This window comes from Thunnus albacares, chromosome 3 (assembly GCF_914725855.1).
Source record: "Thunnus albacares chromosome 3, fThuAlb1.1, whole genome shotgun sequence".
Classification (NCBI taxonomy): Eukaryota; Metazoa; Chordata; class Actinopteri; order Scombriformes; family Scombridae; genus Thunnus; species Thunnus albacares.
In genome coordinates, this window is record NC_058108.1 from 28,568,553 (window position 1) to 28,590,839 (window position 22,287).

Consider the following 22,287-nt stretch of genomic DNA (forward strand, 5'->3'; position numbering starts at 1 on the left):
TCACAGCTGGGAAGCCCTGCAATCACAACTCATTCGGATGCAACATCTCTAACAGATTCTCTGAGTCGTGGGACCAACAAAAAGTGTGGCTACAATCTCAAAATGAGATGAGACAGTATAATATATTATGAAATCTTAATTAAATGTATCTGACACATTCAATTAACAGCTATAGCCTACGGTACTTCACAAGCTATTTACTCAGCAAAACAACATCAAAAACACACCTTCCACTCGTACAGTGGTGCAGGGTGATGCATTCTTTTGCTCATAAACAATCTTTGGCTGAACCACTCACTCTTCCAGCTACAGTTCAATCTCTGGGGCTTTATCATTTTACACAAAGACAGGATTGGCAGGATGGATGCTGCTAGTGCGGAGGCTTGGACCCAGGTTCTTTAGAGCAGTGGTTCCCAACCTTTTTTGGCTTATGTCCCCTTAAAATAAAGCAAAGTGTATGTCTGGGACCCCTCGTCACACATTGTGATGTCTACTAGTTAAACAAAAGAGGGCTTTTTAAAAAATAATAACTTTTAGAGACTTGAGGAGATAGAAAATACAGAAATTTACAGTAAATAAAGCAAAGGCTTAAAGAAACCTTGAAGAAAAAAAAAGAAAATTATGTGTCAGAAATATGTTTACTTATGTTGTCCTATCCTGTCCTATCTTCTCATGACCCCTTAAATTAATCTAATGACCCAGGTATGTAGTGGGACACACACACACACACACACACACACACACACACACACACATGTACATATATATATATATATTTTAAGTACCATTACCGCCGGCCCTGTTGGGCTTAAGCATATCATGGTGAGAGAGAGGCGGAGCTTACCAGCGTTATTTTCTTCCAGTTCTTCGCCAAGTCCCACCATCCAGCACTGTGATTAGCTAGTACTTGTTACCTTGACATGTCTTCTTATTGGGTGCATGCCGTGTGAGTTGGGATAAGAGAAAAAAACACCAGGAATTAGAAGTTGAGGCAGCCAAATATAAAACAGTAAGTAATTTGTTTGGTGTGTCAACCTCAACAAACACTAAACATGATGTCACAGACTGGAAGAGGACGCTGAGGCTGGCAGCTGTGCCAGTAACAATGGTCATGAACCAGCTGATGCGATGAGAATAATGTTATTCATGCAGATGTATAATAAACTAAACTTTCCTTTTATAGCTGGGTTCTATCTGCATCATTTTACAATCTGTTTGTAGGTAAGGCTACATTACAGTGCTGCTCAGTAGCTCAGAAACCCAGAATGCCCTCAGAGGGTCATACACCTTTAAGAAACAAGAGGGAGCAACTTATAGCAGGGGGAGGAACTTGTTGTGGGAGGAACTTGTAGTCTTGCAGTCTGACACATTCTTTTGGCTCAGTGGGCTTTAAAAATGTGTGAGCTCCCTCTAGAGACATATCTAAGTAGTAAATCACAACAATTACATCCTGTAGCCTACTAGAAGGCAAAAAAGTACTGGACTGGACAAAAGTCCAGGGCTGAATTTTTGTCCCAGTACATCTCTGCAACGACCCCTTGTGGGGGTCCTGACCCCCAGATTAGGAACCACTGCTTAAGAGGACTGTGTCTTTAAAGGACAAGTGGGTAGTATCTAGTGGCATCTAGCGGTGCGGTTGCAGATTGCAACCAATTGAATACCCCTCCTCTCACCTTCCCCTTCCACGCATGTAGGTGTATGTATGGTGGCTGCAAAACTCATGAAAAACACGAAATGCCCTCTCTAGAGTCAGTGTTTGGCTTGTCTGTTCTGGGATACTGTAGAAACATGGCTGTGCAACATGGTGGGCTTTGTGGAAGAGGACCTGCTCTCTATGTAGAATGAAAACACAATTCTTATTTTCAGGTGATTATACACTAATTAAGAACATACTTATGAACATCATATTCCATTTCTGCCAAGTCTGTTCTGCTGGATGCCACTAAATTCTCCACACTGCACCTTTAAGCCACTTCACCTACTCTTATGGAGATGTCCTGTCATTTTTTACTTCAACACCAGGTGTCAGTCTTACACATAGCACTTTTTCCTGCAGATACTTTAATCTCATAACATAATACCTGGACAGACAGACAGAGAGGTTGGCAGACACATCACTGTGCATGAATGTCTATCTCTGACTTGACATGTTGACAGCTGCCTAACAGTCTTACATTTTCATATCCCCCTCCTTGTTTTTTTGTACTCTATCTCTCTCTCATGACATGCTGGGATCTGCCTCAACCTGCGCCCTCCGCCTCCTGAGGGCTCATGCTAATTCCTGCACTGTGATTTGCTGTCTTGTGCAGGGTACTGCGTGCCCACTGTACAATCTGATTGGCTTTCTGACTGACCCTGCAGGTTTGAGGGGGAGCGGGCTTCCTCTAATACCAAAAAGAGAAGACAGACAGACTTAATGAGAGTTTAGATGAGAACAGCTGCAAAGGAGAAGAGAAGACAGGGGAAAAGTGAGACACTATGAGATAGAAACATCACACAGAAGGAAGAGAGAAGTAAAATCTCAGAGTGCCTCGGTGGATCCTGTAAACAGGTAGGTGCTACATACTGAAGCTGCTGCAAGGCAAACAGCAACAGCTCTCTGCTTGTGTGTCTGGTTGGCTGATTTCTAGAAGTTAGCTGATGTCATACAACTCATTTCATTTGCACTTTTCTCATAAACTCTTTTGCACAGAAACATGTACAAACATGTGTGTGCGTGTGGCATGTAATCTGTATCTTTTCTGCTTTTGCTGTTCAGACATGAATAATCGCTCCATCGCCTGGTGGCTGAGACAGATCGGCCTGCCCCAGTACACCAAGACACTGGAGAGTGAATATTATGGTCTGGAGGTACATGAAAGAGCAGCATATATCTGTGTGCTTTAATCTGATTATCACTGGTACTCCATAATCCTTCACTTCTCTTTATTCCATTCTCATTCTATCTGTTTTTGTTTCTCTGCAGGGTTTGCTGAATGTAACGGCTGGAGAGCTGAAGGAAGTAGGGGTAGAGGATCCCACACACAGAGAAACAATCCTCAGTCAGCTTTCAAGACACCGACAGAAACTGGACCCACACTCTGGTGACACACACTAGCCACACACAAACAGATATGACCATTAAGACTGGGTGATTATTAAATATTCACTTTGTTGTCCAAATCATGAAAAAATGTGTAAATTCAACCTTTATTGAGCTGAATCATATTCTATTATATCGCATCCAAGGCTGTCTCAAAGCAGACAACTGGACCCCAGGTCTCAAGGGGCCCTATATATGTGGGAATATGTAGCATGTAAGCATAATATCAGCAGATAAGGGCTTCATGCTTTGATATCTAATCCTCAGGGGCCTGTTTTGAAAAGAATTGTTCTAATCCTTTCAATATTTCAGTTTTGTGCATATATATATTTCTTAGTCTTAAATTAATGGATTTAATCAATCTACCACACAGCAAATCCAGGGCCAGATAATATACAACACTGCACAGAGAGTGGGAGAAACAGGGGGTTAATGGTGGCCCAGCAGCTCATTTTTACTCCGTGAAGTAAATCCAGCCATGATGAGTATCGTATCGTATCGTATCGTATCGTATCGTATCGTATCGTATCGTATCGTATCGTATCTTTCTACAAAAATCTTTTGTCGAAAAATAAGAATTCAGAGAAAGTTAAAATTAAAAACTAAAACAATGGTATTTAAGCTAATTTTTAAGATATAAACAGTTGTCAGTTTGATTATTTTGTGTGAGGTTTTGCTTATGATTGCAATATTGCGATGTATATTGATATCCGGGGCTGGGTGTTGTTTGAAATTTTTTGATACTAATGCCAATACGATAACTGAATTTTGGTAGAGATGACAAAACAACATATGTTTTGATACCGTAATTTGAGAAATCTAAGAATGTTTTTCTATAAAACCTTATTTTTTATGTAACAAAAGAGGCCAAAGTGCTCGAATGCTACACGTTGTCTAAATATAAGCAGCTGTATAAGAACTTTGCCTCAACAAATAAGTCGAAAATTGGCAATTTTTTATTTTAATTAGAAACTAATAGTAAGCAATGAGCTAAACAGACATTCAGTGCCAGCTTTCCATACTCAGTGATACAGAAATATTTCGGTCGGTACCAAATAAATATCAAGGTTTGATATATTGTTATTAAATAATATATAGTTAGATTTATATATATATAGATTTCAACCGAAGCAGCCTGTCCTTGTGCACACACTTACAACAGCACTGTATGTGCACACACACACGCACACTCATATACATCCAAGTTGAAATGTGGACTATCAGTTTTCAGTGCTCTCAAGTTTAACATTTTTTCTCACAGCAGATTCTGTTTAAGTACTTATTGGAAATTAGCTCATACAAGTTGTATATGTGGTCAAGTAAATGTGGTCCTCTATTATGTAACAAGTCTTAAGATAAACTCTTATCTTTTAGGCATCCGCTCCAGCTTGCAGAGAGCAGTATATGTTGAAATCATGCATGCTTAGCGTGACAATTTTGTATAAGCCAGTTCATCCAGTCAAACCCTTCTCTTTAATTTATGTCAGTGATTACCGGCTTGTTTCTGCTTAGCATGCTTCCAGTAAATTGAAGATGTTAAATGTGGAAAAACTAGAGAGTAAGGCCTGAATGAATGATGATGTTACGAGTTTAACAGTTGAAGATCCAATCCAGACTTGTTTTACAACATACACAAATACTCTGCTTTGAATAATAATTTGTTTCTGATATGTTTTTTGCCCACAAAAAGTTCAATTACTTAGTTAGAATATGTTTAAAAATGCATTTCCTCATTCTCCCTCAAAAATGTAAATATTGCTCATTTTAAAAGTTTAACTGCTGGTAAAAAGATGTCTCCTACTTCACTGAGAAGTCAATTCTCAGTGTACGTGCACTAGAGGTTTCAGGTCTCCACGTCACAGTTGTATAAGTTGCATACTGGACCACAATTGACTCCAAACCAGTAGTGATGTCTTGTCTTGTGATGCTTGTAGCTACACGCCTTAAACTCACATTTAAGACCAGCACAGAGGAATTTTCTTCCTTTAGCAGATTAATGTGAAAACAGCCTTCTAGAGTCAAACTCTGCACATACATCATTCTGTACAGTGAAGCTCAAACATCCAAGTGAAGGAACAAGAAGAAAAACAACTTTTTGACTGGAGAGTGACTTAAAACAATAGTTTGCACTATATGTGTCTATGCATACTGACTAAAGAAAATGGTTTAACATTTTGGGAAATGCGCTCATTTGCTTTGTGAATGGAAAAAGGGGGAAACAATTAGCCTGGCTCTGTTGAAAGGTAATAAAATCTGCATACCATCACTTCTAAAACTCACTAATTAACATGTTATATCTCATTTGTTGCAGCTTCTTATTTGAATGACAGACATGAGAGTGGTATGGATCTTCTCTTCTTCTTCTCTTTTTTTAACTCTCAAGAAGAAAGTTAATTTGTGTAATTTCTAAAATGTCAAACTATTCCTTAAAAATATCCTTTTGTCCTCTCAGGTGTGCAAGTGGAGCGCAGATCGAGCCGAAAGTACTCCCTGGAATCGTCTCTGGATCTGGTGAGACCACGAAGTTGGCACTAATTAGCATCACAAAACAGCTCCTCAGAACAAATTTGCCACCTGCACCCCTCCCAGAGTTTTTTTTTTCATTTTTTTCATAATGCAATGCAAACAGCAGTTCAGGGACCAGATGTTCCAAAGTAATCTGATTGGATTTTGGCTATCAGAGTGGATCAAAACTTGAAAATGGGTTTTTCAAAGGAAAAAAAGGATTCTTAAAATCGGATTAGATCACGTAATCCAGTCTTGATTTTGATCTTGATCAAACCTGCAGTATGTGTAGTTAGGATTTAGTAGGATTGGGATACCTTTGCTTCAAAAAATCAGGATTATCCTGATCCCAACAGAAGGGTGATTCAGGGTGGATTTCATGAACAAAATTGGTCAAATAATACAACATTTGTATCACATAGTATATATACATTTATTTATATTTTTCACCTGATTGGTTTAACCGTTAGGCTACCTATTAATCCTTTCAGTAAAGTAAAATAAAAAGGATTTTGTCCCCATAAAATAATCCCCCAAACAGCTGTCAATATCAAAAAATAATATATATAATTCATTCATCACTGTATATTAGTCAGTCCTGCTGGAGGTTGGTCTGGGTCTTCAACAGGCTCAGGTGCATCATAAACATCATTACAGAGAGGGACATTGGCTCTGGTAGCGATGTTGTGCAAAACAACACAGGCAAGTATTATGTTTCACGCTCCCCGTGGTTCCACTTGCAAGTAGTTACGGCATGCAAAGCACCTCTTCAGAACTCCATTTTAATGCTCAATTGCACATCTTGTTTTGCACATGAGCAGTGATGAAGCGTGCCTGCTCAGGTGTGTTTGCTGTAAGAAACGCGGTCATCAGCCATGATAGGATTTTGATAGGCACTGTCTCCTAATATTATGCCATCCGGTCGGTTGGTTTGGAGCTCTCTGTAAAGAGCACTTTCCCTCAGGATACGTGCACCACGGACAGACCCAGTCCACTTCACGATGAAGTTTGTGATAATGAGGTCAGCGTTGCCCACATGTTGGATGTTGATGCTGTGCCTCCATTTTCAGTTGACGTACTCCCACTCCCTCTCATGCTTGCTTGTAAATGCACATCAGTGCAGTCGGTAACCCCAGTAGTATTGGGCATGTTCCCCAAGAGAAAAAACGTGTGCTTGGTCTGGGCAATCTGGTTATCCTTTGGAAATGAAACAAATTGACTGACAAGGCTGGCCAATGCGATTGACACAGCTTTCACCACATCACTCACAGTTGATTTGTCCACTCCTATATTGTCACCAACAACTTTGTAGAAAGTCACAGATACATAGAAGTGCAGAACAATGAGGCCCTGTTCTTCTACAGACAGACTATGACTCCTTCAGGTTCTGCGTTGAAGTTTTGGCCTGAAAAGGTCTGCAGTGTACTTAATATCAGCAAAGCGAAACTGAGCATACAGTTCCTCAGTGGTGTATTGCTCCAGTGGTTTTGTACGCTCAAAGTACAGCCTTTGACGGTATCCTCTCCTACCAAAACGGTGGTGGTGATGGACAATACCTGCCATGTCAGTGCCTCTCTATAAGTCCTCTGAGAAAGGCTAAATAAGATGGCTGTGTAATTCGTCTTTTCAAACAAACACCCCTTCAACATCAATTAGTCGATGTGCTTTGGCTTGTGTACAATGAAATCAGTCAAGCACAAGGCCTATAAACTCTATGTTCACTACACCAAAGAGGTGGACTCAGGAGGACTTAATTTCACTGTTGCAGAAACTCACGCACTGCTGGAGGGTGTTAGGTGCCATTATGACTCAATAGGAAGTTTCTATTCTACTAAGGATGAAGGAGTGACTAAGAAAAAGAAAGGACACTTGGGTTGAAATCACCCTGAATGTGAATGTCTGGCAAGAAGAGGACCACAGAGCAAGTGAAATTTAGATGGAAGAATCTGAATGTGACAAAGGACCATGCTGAAGCAAAAAAACAAAACAAAACACCCAAACAGACAACAAGACCTTTAGGAGAGGTGATTACACAGATGTGGTTCTTGACATTACTGGAGATGAGGTGTTGCAGGGGACGGTGAGCCCTCAATTGTAAAGGAGCCAGTGAGCCAGTTCCTCCTTATGCAGAAGAAACATTTATTCTGGATCTCAGCCCTTATATTGAGGAGGAAGGTGGATCATTACTGGTAGAGCCAGTAGTTATTGCCAGTGGAGCTCAGAAAAGAGGCAGGAAACGTTATTTGCCAAAGATGACGCCTATAAATCACTTCTTAAACAAGAAACTGAAAGTACAGATTCGTCTCTTACCCAACGACAGACAAACAACAAACCCAACAAAGCCAGACTTGAAACCTGCCTCCTAAAAGCAGGGTTTCAAAATGCTGAATGAGGAAGAACTCTATTGGACATTTAACCTCTCAATGATTTAAAACATGTGTTCAAAATATCCAAATATATATATGAATATATATATATATATATATATATATATATATATATATATATATATATATATATATTCAAAATATCCACAATGTATTTGTGAATAAGGTTCATTTCTTTTTATTTATTTGGTATGGGTCGGATGAGGTGTCTGACTGTTTAAAAGAAACTGAAAATGAAAGGGGATGTTTGTACTGTTTTATTGTGCTGTTTTCTGTCTCTTCAAATAAAAAAAACACTTAAAGTGACCCTACACTGGCTATTCTACCTGTTGTTCTTTACATAGCTAGTAGCCCACATTGTCATACATAGTCCCATTTTGGTAATCTTGAAACATCTATATCTGGATCAGGGTGATCCAATCCAATGTTACTTTGAAAAACCAGCACAAAAGTAAGATGGATTACCCGATCCTAGAGAGCAAAACATAGGATTTCCAAATCTAACGACAATTCTAATCGAGATTGAACTTTTTTAAGAACTGGGCCCAGGAGCCGCACTTTATGGGTGTCTCCCATTTCCTACAGGTGAAGCCAGGGAGGGATTTGTTTCGTCAGAGTGTTCTGCCCCGCCTCCAGCGCGCTGATAAAAAACACCGCCTGTCTGTGTCCTGCTCGCAGCTCCGCCCTCTGAACGAGGACCACACCACCAGTGAGACAGACCGCCAGGAGAGCAAGCGCAGGTAGGCAGACCCCCAATGGGTGTTGTGTGTGTGTGTGTGTGTGTGTGTGTGTGTGTGTGATAGAGAGTAATAGTGATTCGAGCGTGTGTGTGAGTGTGACCGAGATATACACTTTCTCCAAGTCAGTTACTCATGTTGGGCTAATGATTAACCAGTACCTCATAAAATCTATGCCAGAGTTTGTAAAGTGAAGCAGGTGTACTCAACTGACAATGTGAGAGAAAAGCCTTGTTGGATATTGAACAACATTATGGCCTTAATTTGAACCCTCGCCTACCAGGAGGACAGCAAGTTTTGGTGACTCACATAATAAACAACACTCCTTGGGACTTTTATATTTTGATCACACTTCCCACCCCCGTGAGAGGTTGAGGACTTGTGTGTGTGTGTGTGTGTGTTTGTTTAAGTCGTTAATCTTGAAGTCCAGGCCTTTCTGGGAATTTAGGTTCATCGCCAGCTCACTTGTATCTTTAAAGTTTACTCAAATTACTAATAGACATACAGTATTTTTCATTCTAGTCCTAGTGGTATAATATGAGCAAATGAAATTTGATTTTTGATGTTCCAACTTTACACATTGAAGTGTGTTTCCAGGTGTTGGGGAGTACTACTGCATATGTGAAAAAAGTTGTATGAAGCCTTCTTTGGCTCTACATTAGCCACAACCTACATATAAAACACCCAAATCTCTGCTCTGACTGCTGGCGTTTGACTTGCATTGTGGGTAATGTAGGAGCTGGGGTATGACAAGGAGGAAGAATGCATGAAAATGCATAAAAAGAAAATTGATCCTTTGACAAATACTCAAGATTAAACTCACATCAGGATCAGGAGCATTAAACATGATAAGGACGTCCATAGTTTTGACTGAGCCCTTTGACTCACCGACTAGCAATGTTAATACTAGTCAACAGCAACATCTGTTGGCAGCTCGATGGACTCCCGAACAGGCTCTGGTTTTGGGGCCACGTGACCCCTTGGGCCCCAGACTTGTGCCTGGTAAGCCTGTTTGGTAGTCCATTCATGCTCTTTAAGTTCTTAAATGTTATTTTTCATTGCACATAAAACCAAAATTATCTAAATGGCTATATACAATAAGAGGTATGAAAAAATAGGCCTACTATATATTTTTTGTAATTTAGGAGAACCTTTTATTCCTCTTCTAGTTGTAAAAGCTGCATCCTTTTCTTTAAATGTAACAACTGACAGGTAGTGTCAGTATGTAAACTGACGCTGTCAAGTTCAGGCACATCTCTGCTCACCACTCATAAAGTGCTGAATGCTAAAAAACCTCAGAGGTCGTAAAACAAACATGTGGGACTCAATGAAGTAGATAGTTCCGGCACTCCGCTCTGATTGGCTCACACACGTTCGAGACGGTAAAACAACCATATATATACATATTAATGCGCTGAAATCACGGGCACTAATTTGTTAAAGTGGTGTTGAAGGGAGAAACTGTAATTAACAGGCTGTTGATTATTTAGAGAATGATTAACAAGATGTGTGTGTATTCTCCTTGTATGGCATGTAGGCTAACTGGTTCTGGGCAACATCTTTTTTGACCTGGGGGTAGCTTATGTTGGGAAATCACCCAGTTGGTTGAAAACTGACAGTGTTAATAGACAGAATCGAAGCTTTATGAAGCATTTACTGTTTACATACAACTCTGAACGGCTACCTGCCATGTTATCCTGACTGTAGCCAGGTGATGTGTCAGCTCGGCTGGTGTCGGTATCCGAGGAATGTCAGGCAGATAGCGGTGTTTCAGCACCGGGGCCCGGGGCGGGGAGAAGGAAGGAGGGCTCGGGGAACCTGTGGGAACTCGTCCGAAACATCGCAGGAGACGAGGGGGCGGAGGGAGTGAGGAGGAGAAGGAGGAGGGGGCTGGTAGGAAAGGGATTTTTACCTCCCAGCTGTTATTTGGTGGCGTTCGTTTGGATTATAAACTGTAAAACATGTCCGAGACGAGTGAGCTGTGAACAGGATTGACAGGTAGGACCGTTGGCCGCTATGTCTCTCTCTTTTTTTTAATAACGGTCAACTTCGTCAATTAACTTCGAGATGTTATCGATGTTTGGAAAGTTTTTGACGGCGAGTTTACTTTTCAGTACAAGGCTTTCTGAACATTTATCGCAAATAACGCTAGATATATGTTACGACATGTCAAGCAGTTGTCTTTCTTTTTCTTTAAGTCGTCAAAAAGCGACGGTTAACAGTTACCTTGTTGACTTCAAGCTAACTTACCTGTAGCCTTGCCAGCTAAAATACCTGTTGCACAATTTAGGAGTACCAGCAGGTTTTGACTCACAAACATACTAATGTAAAGTCATTAGACTACAGTATCTATTAGCTTTTAAGTCTATGTTGATTACAATACACTGAGGAATGCAACTTGGTCGGTGAAGCTTAATAAAAAGAGGTTTACAACCCCAGAATATGTTGTCATGTTACGTTTCACAATGTATTGCACAGGTGTTTCTGGTGAGCTGCCCGGACCAACGCCCCTAAAACAGGATGTTTCTCCCTCTTGCCTTCATATTATCTCTAGATCTGTGTGTTTATGTGAGTGTCTGTCAATTATCTGTCAATGTGAATGTTGCCGCGGGTTGTTTAATTGTGAACCCACAGCTACAACAGTTGCCTCTTTATTAATTATACATAGCTAAACCTAATACAACAGCCCTGCAGTAATTCATTAAAACCTTTGGCTGTAGGGTATCTTGATAGGCATTTTTCACTATTTTTTTTGACATTTAATAGACCGAATGATTAATTGATTGATTGAGACCTAATACAAGAGCCCTGCAGTAAATCATACCTTCATGATTATATGTTCTTTTTTTTGTTTGTTTAAAATGTTTAAGAGAGGTGTTGCATTATACTGAGAGCTGTTTCTAATATTACGTCCATCATTTTTAGATCAATTAGGGTAGATGAAATATTAGAAGTATAATGCAATACACTTAATAATAATAATAATTATAACAATAATAATAATACATTTTATTTATAGAAAGCCTTACTCAGTTACACTTAACATGACAAGATCAATAAAAAAATAATCCAGAAAACTACACACAACATAATACAGTACTAGATTTTTTTATTACAGCTCAAAGGATTAGTCAATTAATCAATTAGTTGCCAACTATTAAATTAATTGCTAACTATTTTGATATTCGATTAATAGTTTGTAATCTTTCTTTAAGACCACAATGTCCAAATTCTTTGATACCAGCTTCTCAATTGTGAAGATTTTCGGGTTTCTTTCATCTTCTATGATAGTAAACTAAATGTCTTTTGAGTTGTGGACTGTTGGCCTGGGACAAAACAAGACATTAGAGGACGTCATCTTTGGCTCTGGGAAATAATGATTGACACTTTTCACCATTTTCTGATATTTTACAGACCATACAACTTATCGAATAATTGAGAAAATAATCAACAGATTATTTGATAATGAAAATAATTGTTAGTTACAGCCTTAGAAAGGATTAGTTGATGAACAGAAAATAAATTGGCTTAACTATTTTTTATTACTGATTAATTCTTTAAGTTATTTTTAAGGAAAGAAATGCCAAACATAACCTAATTCCAGCTCCTCAGTTGTGAGGATTTGCTGTTTTTTGGGGGTTTTTTTTAGTCTTATGTGATCTTTTTTGATTTTGGACTGCTAGTCAGACAAAACAAGCAATATGAAGACGTAACCTTGGGCTTTAGGAAATTGCGATGGGGTTTTAAACATGAAATGATTAATTGGTTGATTGAGAAAATAATTAGAAGATGAATTAATAATGAAACAGTCATTAGTTGCAGCCCTTAGACATTAAAAGTAGTTTTAAGAAATTGAGTTTTTAGAGACTTTTTAAACATAGTAATATTGGAGCTGTCACAAATGTTTTTTGGGAGGGAGATGCAGAGGGAGGCAGTGTCTGTTGAGAAGGCCGGGTCACCTCAGACTGGGTGTTTGGTCCTTTTATGGAGGAGAGAGGAAGCTGGTGTAAAAGGAAGGAGGCTGTGAGCTCGGTACTAACTACCATTGAGGACACTGAGGTCACGTCTTTGTTTTTGTTTTTTGTCTGGTAGTTTTGGGGTTTTTTAACAGCCATGGAAGACTTTACATTTATAGTAGCACATTATGATCATTTTTTAGGCTGATTCCAGTAGTTTTAGTCTTAAAATTTGAGGACAAAGAAATAAAAAAAATGATTCTGTATTTCTCCTCTAGAATTTTATTACTGTCTGGCAGCATAGAGAGGGCTTTAAAACAGCTTCTGGACAGTTACAGCATGTTGAGAAATAAAATGCTAAAGAATTATTTTAGGCTGTAATTTCCTTGAAGGTTTCCTGACAAAAACTTTGTAATTTGGTACTTATTGTTATGGAAAATAGAGACAAAGTTCTGACGGTGATTTTAGTGTGAGTTTATTTAGTTGCTTTTTTACTTTATAGGCAGCTGTTGATTTCCAGAGGAGTTTCCTTGATGAACTGTTTGTGTGTCCGAGATTGGGGGGGAGGGGGAGGGGGACATTGACTCATGACTTCAATGAGGCGGATTTGCAAGTGGAGAGAAGGGATTTATTTTAACATGATACACCACACACGCCACAAACCTCCAAAAGCCCATAAAATTGAATACCTGAATCAACAAAACAAAAACAAACACTATAACCTTTTGGATTTGTTACAAGGGTCTTGTATTATACTGAATTACTATGTGTATGTAATGAATTGGCTTCTGGGTGTACAGAGAAGTATTAAAGTGCCTCATGTTTGATAGCCATCCAAGGTCATGGCAGGGTGAACAAGCAACCCTCCACCCATCCCTGAACACACAATTTGTTCCACATTATTTATGCATGTTCACACAGAGAGAGACAGGCACACATTTAGATTTACTAGAATAGGTAGTAGCGGTGCGTATGATGGCTGGGAGTTAGCTAGTTCAGCCTTGTTTTGCATTCCCTGAGTAGCTCATCAGTGAGCGATGTGTTTTACGGAGGCAGGAAGGTGGAAGCTGAGGGAGGAAGGAAGGAGGAAAAAGAGCCAGGCTATTAAAAGTCCGTCACTTTGTCTGCTGTTAATGACAGACCCAGACCTTGGCAGTGGCCTTCCATCCTTGTCCTGTTCGCGCTCAGAGGAAAAACATGGCACCATCATCTGTGGCTCCCTGGGGTTCAGTTTTGTAGCTCCAAATCACCTATCCTTTCTTGTTTTTCAGCAAAAGGAGGAGTGTCAGCGCATACCTCAGCCAGCTGAAGGTAAGAGGTTAAGTAAACCGCCTGTCTGTCTCGCTTTAGCTGCCTCTTTTTTTCACACATATTTTCCTTCACACCCTTGTTTATGTAAAGACACAGAAAACATTCAGATTGACACTGTGGGCTGCTGCTGTGTGTGTGCTTTAGGTGTTTGGTGGTCGGAGAGAGATGGACTCATTGAAGAAGGAACTGGAGGAGGAGTTGAAGCTCAGTACTGATGACCTGAGGAGCCACGCGTGGTACCATGGGCCGCTTAGCCGAGAGGTGCTCAATGAACCATATTTTGTTTGCTTTCATTACTATTCACACTGTATAAAACACATGCAAACCTCCCACCACCAACTGACCAAGTTAACCTGCTGACTTATCTCCAGGCAGCAGAGTCTCTGTTTGAGAGGGATGGAGACTTCTTGGTCCGAGACTCAAGCTCCGCTCCCAATGACTATGTTTTGAGCTGCTTTTGGAAAAACGAGCCGATGCACTTTAAGATCATACGAGTGGTCCTGCGTCCCAAAAAGGTGTGTCTGTGTTTTGTGTGTCCATGTGTGGGAAGTGGTGGATAGCTGATTAATAGTTTAAATAATTTAGTAAGAGAAAATACCAAACATTTGCTGGCTACCCCTTTTTAAATGTGAGGATTTGATTATCTTTGTTTTATATAATTGAAAATTGAATCTCTTTGACTTTTGTACTGTTGGTCTGGCAAAACAAACAATTAATCTGTTCTTAAAATATTATGTGTGTATCTATGTCTGTGTGACAGGGATACTCCCGGGAGCTGTTCCAGTTTGAGGAGGATCGCTTTGACAATGTTCCTGCTCTCATCCGATTTCATGTGGGCGGGCGCCGGCCTATCTCCCAGGCCTCAGGTGCTGTGATTTTTCACCCAATCACACGGACCCTTCCTCTGCGGGTCATCAGTGAGCGGCATGCAGAGTGCAAAGGCAGCAGCAGTAGAGGCGCAGAGGGAAAATCACACACTGAGCGCAGCAAAAGACTCAGTTGCAGCTCTCCACACAACGACACGCCTCAGGCCATCAGTCCACTACTAAGGTGGGAGGAAGTATGTTGAAGTGTAGTGTAGTGCACGTACACATGTATAGTGCTGAAACATGTTGCATGTGGTCAAACAAATACAAATAAATATGCTCACAAACTTTTTTTTATGTGTGGCAGGAGTGGAAGTCAGCCTGCTAACTTGGAGAACGTGGGTCGTAGGCCTTCACTTCAGTCTGCGCAATCTGACAGCAACCTACGAACTGGTACGTTAACATAAACACACAACCCATACATACATGTGGCCGTCAACACTTACTCTCGATGTCAAATGGATGCGGCTGTGTCACATCCTTTGGCTCCGTTGTGGTTGCCATAAACGATCTGTTGTTATTCCAGCCAGTGTCCACTAACACACTAAATTAAGGGAGTGAACGTGTTAAATTACACCTGCTAAACATCAGCATGTTTTAATATGCTTGTAAAACATGAAAAATATTGACAAAACTTTATACGACATTGGAAATGTGACTGCTGAAGGGCAGACCATTTAAAGACGCTTCACTTCTGAAATGATTCCAGTGGATATTTTAACTGCAGCAGAAACGTGACAGAGCTTCTCGTCTGCTGATTGGTCAGACAATATTGTAATTCCATAAGTTATTTGAGAAGGTATGAGAGTGTAGAGAAAACCATCACTAGAAGACTGTAAAATAATTTAGAAAAGCATAAAATCCTTGTTTATTTTTTTTAATTTCCTGATGTTACTCTTCCTCATCCAGGTGTTCCACAGAACACTCAATCAGAGGACACTGGCCCCGCCCCCATCTCCCCTGTGTTTCGCACAGGTAGCGAACCCCTGCTGAGCCCACGACCAAGACACACACGTCCCTCCCATCCAGGTAACATACACACACCTGTAATACTTTTATAAATAAATACATTTGAAAAACATTTGTCAGAAACTGTGTCCTGTAGACCAAGTTAATTGTCTCTTTGACACCAGAACAGTTTACATAATGGAACATTAAATAACAATATAGGGTATCTCTTTTACAAGATGCAGTGAGTTCACAGGTACACTTGCCTGTTTTGGTTCCTCGCATAACTTCTATATTTATCATCCCACCCAACACAACTCGTTAAAAAAGAGCAAAAGATAAAACCAACTTGAAACTGAAACTTAATTTGGTGGTTATCTAAAGGGGACCTATTATGCTTTTCATTATTTTTAGTCATATACAGTATATATATAATGTTACAATGTTGGATGGTCATATAAAAAGTGGCTGGTGTCATATCATGAGGTAAATGTATGTAGAAGTTATCGCTGTGAGCAAAAAGCACGGGCTTCAGACTGCACTGAACACTCGGTTTCCATAGTTTATATGGTCATCTTCTCTACGCATGATGTGCAAGTTCACCGCTCCGGTCCACCAACATTATGGCATTTTTCCATTGTTTTGGGGGGTAGTCATGCCAAGTCGAGCTGATTCAAGTTGAGCTGGCACGCTGTGAGTGTTTTTCCATTAAACAGCGGTGCAAAGTAAAATAAGTAGTTTACCTGTTGGAGGTGTGCCGGTCGTCTGCAGCTCCTCATCAAACATCGTCATCACTGTGGCCGTTTCTGCTTGTACTATTCCTCCCTGCATTATTTCTAACTGATCCGCTGAATAAATAGCTCCAAATATATCCATATCTTGTTGTGTCAACCGGTTTTTAGCACCGCTAATTTGGTGATGAACATGTTTCATTTCCTGTAAATTCTCCACACAAAAAAGCCTCATGTTTATTTAGTAATTTAAAAGCTTTTCATTTGAAGCAGTAAAGCAGGAAATGTTGGGTTTTCATTGGCGGTAAATGGACATGACCCTGATATGGCTGTCCCTTGGAAGGCTTCCAGAAAGCTGGCTAATCAGAACAGAGTGGGCTCATCGAGAAGGGAGTCTTAAAGAGACGGGAGCTAAAACTGCCTGTTAGAGACAGAGAGTGAACTGAGGGGCTGCAGAAAGGGCCAGTATAAGATAAAGAAGGAGTTTTTTGAGTTGTGAATCATGCAAAGCTACTCCATTGGAGTCCCAGAATAACAATATATAGAGCTGGAAATGAGCATAATAGGTCCTTTTTTAATTAATAAAAAAATAATAATAAAAACTGATAAAACTCTCAGCAGCACTCGCATAGCAGGCATAATCAAATTTCATGTACTACACACACATTCCTAAAATTTGTTCAGAGTGACACAATGAACAATGTGTTAAAAATATGAAGCCCGTTTAATAATGATCCAATCAGTAGCGAGTTACGCATCCGTCCCATTGACATCATTTCCAGTCTACGTGGAAGTTGTGATTGCCAGGAGCAGTTAACTTTGTCACACTGATCAAAGAAATATTTTGATTTCAGAATTACGACTTCTGTTCACTTCCAACCAACCTGTACAGCGACATCGATCTTATCCGTGATTTTTTGAATTGTGACAGAAATGGGTAGCTAGCTTTGTAGGCAGATGACGTCCCCACTTGAACCTTTCTTAGACTCGACTTAAACCAGTTTTGTCTGTCAATGAGTGGGCAGCTTAAGGGTGCACAAGTTGTAGCAGTGACTAATCCAAATGTAAAGACAATAACATACACGCACCCTCTTCTGATGTATGATACACACATAACGTACCTCTCCGTCCATGTAGGTGGTGGTGTGACTTTGCGAGGTTCAGATGGGCAGCTGCACCCCAGAGCTCCTCCTAAACCTCTCCGAGTCTCTACTGTCTTCCCCAACGCCACGTCTCCTCCACCAACAAACCAGCATGTTGATCCTTCTTCTTTCTACGATGAGCTGGTCATCCAGGTAAAAAAAATTCTACAAATCAGTCACAGCTCAGTTGATCAAAGCTTTTTCATTTTCATATCTCTCTTCTACTGTAAATCCTCCATGAACATTTTATATCCGCTTGCTGTCATATTCAGGTGCCACAGTCGCGGCGGAGGGGTCACGTGGACCGTCTGCGTGCGGAGGAGAAATGGCAGAGTCGTGCCCGCCTCACAGAGACTTCCTTTGGCTTCCTGGAGGCAGAGAAGAACGAGGCATCATCACATCTGCCGTTTGACAAAGAGCTCCAGGAACAGGCGGCAGAGGAAGTGGAGGACTGGCATTTTGAACGTCCACATGTCTGTATTAGTCATATTTAATTTACAGTTTATAGTTGGTACTTTTGCTTATGTTCTAGTAATTAGTACCGGTGTGTTAGCTCTGTAATTACAGTACAAACCAGTACATTTTTGCTGTTCAGATTAGTTTTCAAATGCATGCTGAACTGTTTTAGCTTTTCAAATGTTATTTTCCCACCATTCCAGGATGCCATTGGTTTCCATTAATTTCCTTATTATATAAAACAGACTCTTGAGAACTGTTGGAGCTGAGAAATCCATCACAGAACAACACAGTCTGAATTCAGTTTTGTCAAAGTTGCATGTTGTAGCAGGGTAAAGCAATTGAACTGCATCACCATGTACAGCTGAAACGCTCAGTGGACATGACAGAAAATCAATCCACAACAAGTCATTATTTTTCAACCGAAAATGTTGCAGTTTCAGCCTCTCAAACATGACTTTTCCTGGTTTTCTGAGTCCTCTATGATAGTAAATTGAATGTCTTTGGGTCCTGGCTGGACAAAAGAAGCACTTAAGATGCCACCTTGGGCTCTGGGAAATCGTGATGGACATTTTCCACTATTTTATAATCTGAATTAATTGATTTGACTAAGAAATTAATTGGAAGTTTAATCAATTTTACATGTTGTATTACCATGGATTAATAGTGTAGCATTGACAAATATAATTGCAGACTTGATGTTCACTGACGGATGACACAACTCATGAGTCCGTAATAGATTTTTAATATCATTTTAACAGAAATTAACTATGTAAGAGAGATTAGCATAAAATAAAAAGATAGATATAAAATTGTTATTAAGAAAAAATAATGAGAATAGAAATGTGGGAAATGTGTGTAGCGAACCATCTGAGCCACACATCCACCTTGTTCCTGAGGTCCAGTCTTAATGGAGTCTGACTTTTGTTTAAGCCGACACAGTCTTGATAGAATCTATTTATCTGAATGACTGACTCTCTTTAGCCACCAGGCGTCAGAGTGATACCGTATGTGTAACAGCTGTGTATCATTTAGAACTAACAGCCTCAGAATAAACTCAGTGGCTCAGTGATTAACAACTCTGTGAATAAGTTGAACGCTGCACACCTCTGTAATAGCAGAGAGACAGTTGTGTACTAATTTTGTAATATCCTTCTTCTTACACAATCACAGATGGAGTCAGGGTCATGTTTCCAGTTGGATCAGTTTGAGTCGCTGCTCTTGCCGGAGAACAACCGACCTCTGGAGCCCAGCGTCCTGCTGTCACTAAAAGAGATCTTCAACCGCTCAGACGCCAACACCACCGCTCTGCACATGCTCAGTGTTGACTGCCAGGTGCCCGCACAACCGCCTAACGCAACAAACCAAATTCCCAATCGAGAGTAGCTTAAACGCTCACTGAGTCTTAAGCCTGACTGGCCATTGATTAATCATTATTGTGATACTGCAGGTTGCACGCATCGTCGGGGTGACTGATGAGCAGAAGAGGATTATGGGAGTCGGATCAGGGCTGGAGCTTGTCACTCTGCCACACGGACACCAGTTACGACAGGACCTGTTAGAGAGGTACATAGAGCTAACACACTTGATTTGCCATGGGATGGATGGCTTAATAGATATATTAAAGGGTTGGTTCACCCAAATTACAAAGAAACTCACTTATCACTTGTGGTTCTTTGGCATGTAGATACCTTTTAGTTTAATTTGTCCAGGTTTTAAGATGTCAATCCCTGATTTCTGACATCGGCACAATACAATGGAGGTGAATGGAATTTAGTTTGTGTTGCTGAAAGCATTAGAGAATTGATTAGACAGTGAAATCTTTTTTCCAGAATTAGTGTCCCTGTTACTGTGATAATACTTTAAAGTAATTAAAAGCAATTTTTCAACTCTCAGATGGTTACAGAAATAAGAAAATAAATGACATATATCAAAAAAGCTGGTCAAATAAAATCATAACTATCTGCGTAGCTAGATGCTGCTAAAGAGAAATGAGGAATTCAGTTCTGCCCACTGACACACACGCCCCTGACCATCTAATCTTTCTTTTTTTTTTTAGGCATCATCTAATAGCACTGGGAGTGGCGGTGGACATCCTGGGCTGCACAGGGACTGTGAGCCAGAGAGCAACTGTTTTACATAAATTAATATTATTGGCTCAGGCCCTGAAAGAACATGCGCACAACTTCTACTCCTTTTCAGCTGTGATGAAGGCTCTGGAGATGCCTCAGGTGGTGTAATTATCACAAACATATGGTCGCTGTATACAAAATTATGCAAAGTAGAAACTCGTTGAAGTTTTCCAACACTCGACATGTTTGTACGTGCGCGTGTGCAGATAATGCGACTGGAGATGACGTGGCGAGCGCTGAGGAGGAACCACACGGAGAGTGCCGTTTTATTCGAGAAGAAACTCAAACCCTTCATGAAGTCGCTGAACGAGGGAGACGGTGAGTGTTGGAGAAAGAGGTGAAATATAGAGTGACTGATGGGAGGTGCAGTCAGTTTGTTTGGTTCAAATGTAAAACGAGTGAGGAAACAGGCACAGAGGAAATCGATTTCAGAAAGTTTTAATTTAAAAAAAAAAATGTTTTTGTTTAAATATACAGAAGAGTGAAGAACATGAGGTTAATTTTATCACTATGAAATTTCCAAGTTTTGTCATATTTAAAAGAAAAGGCTTTCTGCTGAATTGGATTTGCAATTTACAGAGTTTACATTTTGACTTTTATTTTGATATTTATATAGTATGTAAGCTTAAACTATTGCTTTATATAAATATAAATAAGTTCTGTATAAATAACACCAACCCATTTAAAGTGGTGAATGTATTGTATTAAGTCTGATGTGTGCTCTGTGTTTATATGTGTGTGTGTAGATTCTGTAGTTGAGGGTCCTATAGCCATGCCGCACCTAGTTCCTCTGCTGATGGTTATGGAGGGTGAGGACCCCGTTGAGAACAGCGAGCGAGGATGTGAGCTCCTCTACGACGTCCTCCAATCAGCTCGCAGTGCCGCGTTGCATGCCCAAAATTATCAGGAGCACGCACACACCCTACTCACAGGTACATACATGCATGTACAGTAATGTCCTCGCTTTTCATACACACAGCTACAGACATTGTAAGGTGGAGTAAACACTCACATTGTACATAGTGATATTCCATCATTAATTTATAGTATCTGTTCTGATCAAATGTTCGTCTCACTGCTCCACCAGGAGGCTGGGAGCCAATCCCTGAGCTGCTGGAGGCTTTCCGGACAGAGTTCGCCCTGCGGCTGTTGTGGGGTCAGTCGGGGGCAGAGGCTGACAGAGAGGAGCGCTACGAAAAATTTGACAATATTCTTTGTGTCCTCTCAGATAAACTGGAACCTGTGGAGATCACCCCACAACAACCTGAGCCTCTAACCTGAGCCTCAGGGCCCGTTTCACTAAGTGAAAGGTGAAATCAGCACTTTCATTGCTAGAGGAAAAATAAAAAGCAAAGATGTTTTTAGTTTAGCTTTGGCGTGTTGCAGTTGCCAAGGCAGAGATCTCCCACTTGAGAACACACAGACTTAAGAGTGAGATGTTATTTTTCTCCTTTACTTGCTGAGATATGAGTGACTGTTGTCAAGTAACAACTTGTAAAAATTGGAATTATGTCTGGAATGTGTCCTTTTGCTGTGAAAAGGGCAGTGTTGAATTCATTTTCCTTTTTTAGGAAATCAGAAATTGTTTACTCAAAAACTAGCATCTCCTTACCTCCCTAAATGTGCATCTATGATACTCAGATGCAGTTTTATTGATTGACACCATTTTCTTTGACACTTGAGACTCCAAAGAAGCAGCATGAATATTGACTCCTTGTACATGAACTGTTGCTGTAAGGGACCACACTGGATATTGTGATTTTCATTTTCATAAGTGTTTCTAATGCAATAAATGAATGTTTTTCTTATCTGGTTGGAGGTTTTTGTGTGTTAAGTACTAAACAATACTGCCAAGAAACAACAAAGACAAGAAATGTTTTTTCTTTTTCACTTTATGACTCAAACGATACATACATTTTCTTTTTAAAAATGGATCATACAATAATACCCTTTAAATGTTGAGAAAATGTCTAGTAGTGCAGGGCAGAGAAAGAGTTGGGTAAACTGTATATGGCTCTATCGAGAGTGAAATTT

General features: G+C 40.2%; 2 protein-coding genes across 8 annotated transcripts in view; one reads left to right on the plus strand and one right to left on the minus strand.

Annotated features, from left to right (window-relative positions):
- The window catches only part of LOC122979774 (proto-oncogene vav-like), a 36,875-nt gene extending 26,172 nt beyond the window's left edge, over positions 1–10,703 (minus strand). For 5 of the 7 annotated variants that reach the window (XM_044347497.1, XM_044347500.1, XM_044347498.1 and 2 more), the window contains exons 1-2: positions 10,380–10,703; positions 845–924 (exon numbers count right to left, since the gene is read on the minus strand). The gene's annotated coding sequence lies outside the window, so the exon portion shown is untranslated. Of the gene's footprint in view, positions 1–844; positions 928–10,379 lie in introns of all 7 variants that reach the window. The other 2 variants (XM_044347495.1, XM_044347496.1) reach the window with 2 other exon arrangements.
- Positions 2,440–22,061, plus strand: sh2d3a (SH2 domain containing 3A). Its single transcript, XM_044347501.1, has 20 exons — positions 2,440–2,551; positions 2,759–2,850; positions 2,966–3,083; positions 5,394–5,423; positions 5,535–5,593; positions 8,560–8,714; positions 13,939–13,978; positions 14,123–14,239; positions 14,350–14,493; positions 14,739–15,028; positions 15,152–15,237; positions 15,754–15,873; positions 17,661–17,818; positions 17,938–18,138; positions 19,295–19,456; positions 19,572–19,687; positions 20,181–20,352; positions 20,460–20,571; positions 21,000–21,185; positions 21,341–22,061. Exons 2-20 carry the CDS (start codon positions 2,761–2,763, stop codon positions 21,532–21,534), a joined length of 2,550 nt encoding a protein of 849 aa, XP_044203436.1. The 5' UTR covers positions 2,440–2,551; positions 2,759–2,760; the 3' UTR covers positions 21,535–22,061.
- Positions 22,062–22,287: the final 226 nt, after the last annotated feature.